The 10,254-nt window shown below is 32.9% G+C and overlaps 1 protein-coding gene across 1 annotated transcript; it reads right to left on the bottom strand.

The window, feature by feature from the left end:
- Nucleotides 1-777: 777 nt before the first annotated feature.
- On the bottom strand, nucleotides 778-8,558 carry LOC132728949 (sialate O-acetylesterase-like). Its single transcript, XM_060714677.1, has 5 exons — nucleotides 8,408-8,558; nucleotides 6,870-6,991; nucleotides 3,055-3,193; nucleotides 2,185-2,469; nucleotides 778-962 (listed from the first exon to the last, which is right to left on the bottom strand). The coding sequence occupies exons 1-5, from the start codon at nucleotides 8,460-8,462 to the stop codon at nucleotides 793-795; spliced, it is 771 nt and encodes a 256-aa protein (XP_060570660.1). The 5' UTR covers nucleotides 8,463-8,558; the 3' UTR covers nucleotides 778-792.
- Between the last annotated feature and the right edge of the window lie 1,696 nt (nucleotides 8,559-10,254).

Here is a 10,254-nt window from a genome sequence, read left to right as displayed (position 1 = left end):
GCTAGAAGTATATCGGGCGGAGAACTTTTTGATCATACCTCGTACACGAAATTAGATAATAGGCACAAATAACTCACAAGAAAGAGGATAAAAGATAATAAACACACAAAAAAGAATTTACACTAAAAAAACTAACAGACATGAAAGACCTTACACTAAAAAAGATAACAGACATCAAAAAATTTACACTAAAGAAGGTGTTAGACAAGAAACAACATACACGAAAGAAGATAACAGACATAGTATAAATATTAAATAACTTACACAAAATAAGATAATAGACATAAAATGAACTAACATAATAGACACAAATTTCTTACTAGAGTTCAGATCATAAAAAATTAAATTACAAGAAAGATAAAAGAACTTGTAAACGTAAGAAGGTAATATACAAGAAACAACTTACACGACAGAAGTTAACAGACATAAATTAAAAAATCACAGGAAGCATAAATTAAAAATTTCTAAAACTTTGAACCCTACATCATTTGCAGATTTAAATAATCATACTTACATATGAAATTATTTTATATGATCAAGTTTTTCTAACAATATAATCCTCTTTTAGAAAGGAATAGATTTATTCAAGCTACGTGATTTGTTGTTATTCAGACGACTATGAAGCTAAACTTGCAATTTGATCATAATCTTTTTTTTCTATTTTAAGGGTAATCAGTATGTATTCGGACTTTAAATCTTGTGTAAAATCCATTGTATTTTCAAATATCTGTGTTATGCAATCAGGCCGTGACAGAATCATATAAAATGGTATCTTGAATGTTTTTATCAGTCTTAGGGGCCTGATGGGGCAATTCTTAAAAAAACAACATCAGACCTGAACGAACCGAATGGAAACAGAATATCCGTTTGGCAAGCTTCGTTAAACTTTTTTCTCCAGTCGTCAATCATGGCGGGAAATCTACATTTATATATATCCGGTGGCGAATAGATGTCTGATTCACCTAGTAATTGAAATAATATGGGAAAGTTCAGATGATAAATTGAGGAGAATTCTGAGTCATTAATTCATTATTTTATTTAATTTTACAAAATATATTTTTAACCCGTGTATTTTATAAAGATACATTGATTATATAAGTTATAAAGAGTTGTGGCAGGTTCAAGCGCTCCGTAGAAACAAGCATAAGCCAATAGTCAAGGGCGGCCATATAAATTTTCAGAGGTATTTTATAACGAATATTAAAAACTTTCAATTTGCAGCAGTCATTTTTAGAAATAATATACCATGCTTATACGTTATCTTGTTTCTCATTAAAGACAAACTTTGCTCAAATTTGATATTAGAAAATATTGATGTTTGCTACACAGTCTCTTTGTAAATATATAAAAAAAACATGTTTTAACTCCACATAAAGTAAATATGTCATGTCTAAAATTGTACACTTTATAAAACTGGCAGCTTTTTTTTAAGAAAAGACCAACTTTATGTGTCCTGTAATAGAGAAACTCAGCTTCCAAAACATTGTTTATTCGTTCTTTTAACCCAGTAAGGATTTCATAGATTTGCTCAAGGATAACCAATGCAGTTTATTAGAAGGGAGACAACCCTGGCATGTCATTATATTCATATTTATACTAGTTATCCCCCTTTACAAGTCAGGTGTCTTCTGTTTTTAAAATTTAATTTTTAGTTAATTTCTTTCATAAACTTTAGTTTAAAAATTTATAAACCCACCCTTTCCTGCACAGAATAATTTCCTTCTGTTTTTGTTGTGCTTTCCTATTTCTAATTTCAGCTTTATTTAAGATGGATGTCATCAATAGCGTTCAAACGAAACGTCAATATTATCCAATTAAAATCAATGTTATAAACTTGTAGTACTGATAGAACTTGAATGTTTCACTATTTCAAGTGCTATTTTGTTGCTGTGCACAAATAAATATAATTACAGTTTCAATGCCTTATAAAATATTTTAATAAAAAATACAAGAGACGTTAGATATTTTTCTTCCAATCGTTAATGGATTCTTAAATGAAGTGACAGTATACAGCAGTCATCAAAAAGTTATCCATTACTAGGTAATTCAAGCTCTAAAAACTAACTTCTGGACAAATCTTATTACTTTAAACAGGAAGCTTGTAATCTAGTAGGTAAAACATATTCAGTAATCACGTGAACCTATTTTATCAATTAAGTCTGAGTAACGACTTTGACCTTTTACCTTGGTACCATATAACTCCATAAATAGTAAGATTTAGAAACGGGTGAATCATAGCGTTCCAAAGGTACGTCGGCGTGTTTTGAGGAGGATATGCTGGCACTAGACTACCGGTCCTTGAAGGCTGGCATGCGTTAATCGCATCCTCCGACGACCACGCCTGTACGGATGTGGCATTCCAGTCGGCGGCAATCAGTCCGATAGGGTATTGTAACTGCTTGTAGAGATATTTCCCATACAGCCAGCATACAGCAGAGAAATAGGTCCAGTCAGAGTGCCCTACTGAATCTGTTCAAAATATATATATTATACACTTTTAATATACACTAATATAACAGAGCAAGATGAACGAAATTGTTTGTAAACTTATAAAATTGCATCAGAAAAAAACACTGAAATTCATAAAAATGTTGTTTTTTAAGGCAGACAGGACTTCATTGTTGTGCTAAGAATTATAATTATAATTTTTTTATGTCGCATGCTACGTGTTGCTTTAACCCATTTTGGACTTCTATGTGAAGATTTTTCATCGCGGTAATTCTTCTTCTTTTTCTTCTTCACTAGAAAAATATGATAATTATGTGCTAATTTCCTTCTAAAAGTTTTAAACAGTTAAATGTCTAAAACATGTATTATGTGGTAAAATTGATAAATAAAATTACGGACTTAGTTTTACAAAACATGCTATTATATGTATAACATCGTTATAATATTGAATAATCTAAAGATGGCAAGCAGTGTCGTTAAAGTTACTGTATGTATCATTACCACAAATAATGATGTAGATAGATATATAATATGGGAACTGATAAGAAAAAACATATGTTCTTAAACATGTCAATAAACCAACAAAAACATCGTGTCAGAAATTACCTCTATTTGGCTTACTCCAATACTGTTCAACACCTAGTAAATCGTACTCAATATTGTTCGACCATTCCTGTGCTGCTGTGAACAGTCTTATATCAGGAAAGTTGATGGCGTCTGCTATTTCCTCGCTTTCATTGAACACCTACAAAATAAGATACATTGACAACCGCTAATTAATATTTCTGTAGGTGGCCTACTATTAATAAATTTGATTCTTTATTAAATTTTAAGTCGAAAATAGAGCTATATAATATTTCAATGTTTGTTTTTTGATTTTGCTAATAAAGAGAAAATATCATAAAATTATTGTTTGTGCAACCTGCTATTTCCTTCTTCAGGAAATAGTATTGTTATTTTTCATGCCATGTCTGATATCATTTTCATAAATGTTTATTATATATGTTTTTTTTTCTATAAACATTGTAATAATATTCTAGTTGCAATAAAGTTATTTGTAATGTTATATTGATGTTATTATAATGTTTAGTTTAAGTACATTTATAATAAAACAAATAAGACACTGAGACCCCTTGAATTCTCGACCCCTTCTACATGACATACAGGTTATAATAAATATCACACTTGCGAAACTGCACTGTATGGAACAAAATTATTTAACCCACACCTTATAAAAGTTACAAATGAACTTCCAGCGTTTACATCATGTGACCCCTAACAGAAGTTAACCCAGTTTTAATTTTCCCATTCTAGAACATCAGTATCAAAATATAAATGTACTGGTACTCCGTCGCATTTTAAGTTTTATTTTTGTATTCGATATTAAATAGTCAAAAAATGGAGATTGGAAATAAAGATGTGTTATTATACATTGCTGAGTATCAAACTAATTATTAGATATCATTATATCAAGGGAAAAGAATGAAGAAAATCAGAGTCATTTGTTGCACCATGTCCCTTTTCCACGAAATATAGAATCAAAGCGTATTCATGGAAGTAGATATAAATTAAGTCCATTAATTCCAGTAAAGAATATTCCAACCCTCAAATATTGTAATATTTTTTATATTTAGCTCTGTTAAAATGTTTCATTTCAGTAACAGGGAACTTTTCTGTAATGCTTCGCCCATTTGTTTTGTATAAATGTAAAATAAAAAAGAAAATATACAGTAAATTTTATAAGATTACACGAGGAGCATATTTAAATTAGTAGCAACAACTTAATTTAATTATGATTTTGCACGTGAAAGTACAATGTATAATAATCTGTTGGAAAGATACCAACAGTCTATTTTCGCACGATTTGCATGTGCAATAAAATTTGAGCAGGTCATTTAAATGCATCTGGTTTTATATACTGGTTGTATACATAGCTGAGTTACATTATGATTTGAGAGGGAGGCAAAGAGCTGATTGCAAAATTCATGGGTTATTGGGTAAATGCGCGTCAGAAATAATCAAAGGGCTGCAAGCTCTGTGGTATTTTCTGATCTTTGCAAACTAAATCATACTGACTATCTGTATGTATTTTCCTATATAAGTTTATTTTTATATACTATAATTCATCTTACGCAGCGACTGCGTTAAGATTTTTTTCTATAACAGTTTGAGATTGATACATATGGAATTTTGCATGACTAGAGTTGCATCAAAAATCATTTTTTATGACAGCCACACTTTATCCTTGCATATCGTGGCTACTTCCTTAAAAAAGACACTTAAAAAAAAAAGTTGCCTCGACTAGGATTTGAACCTTAGGCCTCTCACACTCTAAACGAGCGCGATACGAACGCGATACTCCTGCACCACGGTGAAGTAATACGTAATATGTAGCAAATCGCAACTACTCGGCCCTTTCCGTCAGTCTTCGGATAAGGACCTCGAACACAATAGTATGAATACACAGAACGGATGCGTATTTCGGTCTAACCTACGCTAAGAAACTAAACATGTAAACAAATAGTAATTTAATGATTGGAGTTGTTGACAAGTTTATTTCCAATATATGTAGTAAAAGTCCACCTAAAATAAGTGAATTCATAGGTACAATAGCAAATAATACATTATTTATATATTTATTATTATGGTTGTAGAAACCGAAAGTACAAAAAACCAACCTGTTGACATTTAGTCGGATTTGTTTAAAATTGAACATCTGTGGGCATACTTAAATTGCAAATTGTTGTCAGACATATTTTCAAGCATATAAGAGTACCGAGACACACATTAGATGTCAAATATATATATTCGTTTTACATTATCTCTGTTTCTGTTTACATCTGAAACCACGTGGTCGAACTACTTTCAATCCGTATTGTTTCCGAGGTTATTATAGATAAAAGCCGAGACAGTTCCGAATGATATGTAGCCTGAATAAAAACAAATACATTGTAATTCTAAATTGAGAATTTCCATTTCGTGTTTGTAATCCTTATCAATTTCGAGGTATTTTGTTCACGATAAACCTGTTTAACACTGATAAAAATAATTTAGCGAGAATCTTCTCGCCAAAACAGTCCGACATGTGTATATATTCCACTACTCGGCAGTCAGATTTATTTGTGTACTACGACCTGGAGTATTTAGTAATCGACATAGCTAAAAATAGCATTTTCATTGATTAAAATGATATTCATCCGCGAAACTTGTGATTGTAACCTCATATTTCTATTGACTAATCTGAACTTTCAATGCACTGTAAATTCGTTAAATGCCTATTTTAAAAAATTTTTCTGTCTTTTAAATTGGGGTTTTTTTTAAGCAGTTTTGAGTGAGAATACTTTGCGTTTTTAAAAATTTTGTTAGGAAATTTTGGTTGTTGGGACCGTGGATTTATTTATGTATTTACTGACTTGCAAATCAGAAAATCAAAACGGTTTAAAGTTTAGTTTAGGTGGGTTAATTTTTAAAGGGAAGGGTTAATAAAAATTGTTAAAAAAATGACCCCCCGCCCGGGCGGCCGTTTCCCCTCCCTTGAAAAAGACCCCGCATGCCCAAACCCTCAGGCCAAAGTTGTTTGAAGGGCAAAATATAGTTGGGAGGTAAGTGATTTTTGGGGCCCTTTAGTGCGTATTGTGTTTTCCATTTACAAAAAGTTAATTTAAAAGGGAAAGTGGGGCCCCCGTTAGACTGGGCTTTTGGTTTAACCTTATTAAACTAGGTTCAAAGATCGAGACCCTAGACGCTTGAAAGAGACATTGTCACAAAGGATGAAATGTGTCTTTACTTTTTGAGCCCGACAATATACTCAGTACAAATGTGGGTAGGTAAAAACAGCGATCGCCAAGTTGTTGCTCGACGTAGTAGGAGCATTAAAATAGTTATTACGTTCTATTTTTGACAGTGATGGAATAGTCACAGGAACATTTTACCGTGACCATGTCCTCACTGCTGTAGATGATCACTACATTACAAAGAACCCAAGGTCCGGGGTGCGCATGATCAATTTACTCCATGCTAATGCACCTGCGCACCTGTCAGCCTTGGTTCAAGCTTATTTAGAGGAACAGAGAATTGAGGTTTTGCTACATCCCGCTCATAGTCCTGGCCTCTCTGTTTGAGACTTTTGGTTAAATCCATACATCAAATCTTGCCTTAGCGGTCGCCGGATCGAAACTTGTAGTGTCGCTGGAAGAGCTCATTATCAGTCTATAAACAGTATACCTTATGAACAGTTCAAAATGTTGTTTTTTTCTGAATGGATTCTGTGGCTGGAAAAGTGTGTAGATGTTCATGGTGAATATTTTGAAAGACTCTACTAATCATTATTCACAAGTGTGAATTATTTATAAAAACGCACTGCCGTTGCCACTTATTAAAATATGCATCTCTTACATTTGTAGGACTTAAGGTTCACTTACCATGCTCAGCGTAAACTGCATGTTACTTTCACCTGAGCAGAGCCAAACATCTCCGAACATTACATTAGTTATTGTCAAACTTTCATTCCCGGTTGCCACGGTAATATTCACTGGACCAGGACCTTTTGATGTTTTAAACAATGTAATTATATTAACGATTTAAATGGATATACAAAAGACAATTTGAAATAATTTCGGCTGTATGACAGTATCAATAACATATTTCGCTTAAATGGGCACATGTTTGGAAATAGCAATGTCTATACAAGCTAATTTGATTACGCTTAATGTGACGTCAAATTTAACACGTCGGTGAAAGTTGCTTCTTGAATTGAAGGTCTTCAGTATCAGTGTGAGTATATGAAATGGGTATGTATACATAAATAATAGAGCATTTAGAAAATTTAAAAAAAAACTATTTTATCTACGGATAACGCTTTTATAATATGGTATAATATGGCCGGTTATGTGTTCTTAGCAAAATAGTACAATCTACTAATAGACACTTATTATATTTGCATCATAAGAAAAGTTGTGTTTACGTCTTAATGGTATTAAAAATACAAGACACTGTATAGGAAACTCTAGCATATCGGTATAAGAGTAGATTTTTTGAAAATTATTAAATGTTATTTGAAAGGTTATATGTAATTATTATGTACTGACGTTAAAAACAAACGGTCTATAGGATTTGTCACGGACTTTTGTGACAACCCTCGTATAATATTACAACGTGCATATTGTGACAAATTCGGTTCAATGTAGTGCTAGAATTGTTTAAAAAAATATTCATCGCCAGTCGTCAAATACTAGTACTGTTAAAGCAGCATGCCCTCCAGATATATGTGAATTTTTCATGAAAATTTTTTAAAAATGTTTTAATTAAAATAAAGTGAAGTGAACAAAGAAAGTTATTTACACATTACATACGGCACTTACAATCCTTGTTAATTACCAAAAGCGGTCAAAATATGCAAAAATAGCCCTTTTCTGCGTTAGTCACGCAGTAGAAATATGGTGATAGATACGGAAAAATCAGTCATTAATCGCATTTAACATGTTAATTATGACTTGAATCTTGAATATTTTTGACAATCTTAAAGCAGCACGTCCCAGATTAATGCTTATTTTCATGAAAATTTTGAAAATGTCTTTTAAAGTATGATATTGTAAAGTAACTAAAAGAAAGCAACTTAAACATTATCAATGGCACTTACAACTCATGTCTATTACAAAAAGGGGGCAAAATATGCAAAAAATGTCCTTGATCGTTAGTAACTCAGGTAGAAATATAGTTATACATAATGACAAATTAGCAATAAGTCACTCATAATAGGTAAATTATTACTTTAATCTTGGATCTTTCTACTTTTCCTAAAATCTTAGTACACTTCTCTAAAGTTTGATTTTCTTGAAATATTTGTGCTCACTTGGATGCATGCAGCTTTAAAGAAGGTAATGTTTAAAACATTGTTATATGATATGTTAAGATGTTTACAACTTTAGACATATCAATATATCGTTTCAGAGGGGCTCACCTTCTTGAGGAGGAAGCATTACCTTCCACACATTCTTTCCGACCGTGCTGTCCATGTATACCTTAGTGTGGACACGAACCTGACTACCAAGGGTCACTGTCACTGTTGAGCCAACAATATCAGCGTAACCCCAAATATGGCTGACTTAGGGGCCTTCCTGTAGCACCTATTGTCTCCTAGTAATGAGCGAGAGACAGAGCTGAAATCATGTAAATTTGAACCCCTTTATAAAATATAAAATTGTTCCGCGTCATGACAAAAAAAAAAACTGTTGTGCGTTTGCGACCAGCATGGATCCAACCAGCCTGCGCAGTTGAACAGGATCCATGCTGTTCGCTTACAAACCCTTTACAATTAGGGAAAATGATAGCGAACAGCATGGTCCTAATCAGATGCGGTGGATATGCGCAGGCTGGTCTGGATTCATGCTGGGTCGCAAACGGATTATGTTGGTTTTGTCGTGACGTGGCTCAAATATCTTTTCCTTCTGTTTCCAACAGTACAATATTTATTCAATTGTGTAAATTGTGTTCTAGATAGAAATGTTTATAGACAAGTTTGGCTGTTTGCCGTATGTATGTTACATGGACCAGAAATAAAATAACTTGTGCAATCTTGGTTTACAGTATAGATTGTATATACTTAAATCTCCCTCGTGTTAAAAATTCGACCTTTCAATCCCACCATTATATCATGAAAAACAACAAATCTGATGTAATTGCTTCTTTTTTCTTTGTGTTTTTCTTCTTTACAAACCCCCTTTCTTAATACTCATTCTGTGCTCAAATTTAAGTTTGTAGTTGTTTTTTTTTAACTGTACACATCTTAGGAGTTAATCATGTACAAGGCCTCACGTTCTGCATTGCTTTAAGGGGAGAAGCAATGACGATAGAAGTAATGACCCGGCATAAATGAGTATGTTCTTAATTAATAGGAAAATGAATTGCAAAGCGTCAAATGTTTTCATAGTCCTGTTAACATCACTGTGGGTGATTTTTGAAAACCCATATCCCCCATCGCCCTTTGGCGAAGTATTACGGAAAAGGCCGAAAACTTGCCATTAATAATTTCAAGGTGTTGCAATACAAAGTCGTTCGCGTGTGTTATGAGGGGGCGCTAATGAAATTGCTTCTCAACCAAGGGGACCATGGTTGGGTCACGACCATGTTTCCTCATTCGACACCAGTACTGGTTCTTTCCAGAATGTACGATAGTGGTTCAAATAAGTTACACATTTTTCTGCACAATCGAGGTTAGATCAGTGTGTTTGTTGTGTTGGATTGTTAGTCACATGGACATTTTAAGGTCAAACGGTGTCTATTCAGCTTTTGTGGTGGAAGAAAACCTCAGGTGCCCATTCGTGCATTCATTTAAGCCAGATAGCTACCTAACATGAATGAAATTCAAAGTCACTGGCCGGATTTAACCCTTACAGCGGTGAGGGGAAAGTGACACTTAAATAAGTAATGTTTAAACTATAATACAATGTATCAATAGTTCATAGTTCGACACCATCCTCATGTATCTAAACATTTATGAATTATATTAAAACATTATAGTCAAACCAAATATAAACTCACGTGTTTTAGAGTAACATATCTGGGTCGTTAAAATTATGCAAAGAAGAATTTTTAGTAATTCCATGTTTATCATAATTGCGTATAAATTCATATAATTTTACCAAACCATATGTTGATAAGGCGACCTGGATCAAACTTCATCTAAGATGTCAAGGGCATGATATCAAAGAAACTTTATACGTGTATATAGTATACTAGAATGATAACGTTTATTTGTGAACATATTTATTTAAGACTTCGGCTTCCTGAAGCTAACAAGTACTGCTG

This window comes from Ruditapes philippinarum, unplaced genomic scaffold (assembly GCF_026571515.1).
Source record: "Ruditapes philippinarum isolate M1 unplaced genomic scaffold, ASM2657151v2 ctg419_1_1_1_1, whole genome shotgun sequence".
Classification (NCBI taxonomy): domain Eukaryota; kingdom Metazoa; phylum Mollusca; class Bivalvia; order Venerida; family Veneridae; genus Ruditapes; species Ruditapes philippinarum.
Note: the sequence above shows the minus strand (reverse complement) of the source record. Positions and strands in the feature narration are given on the sequence as shown.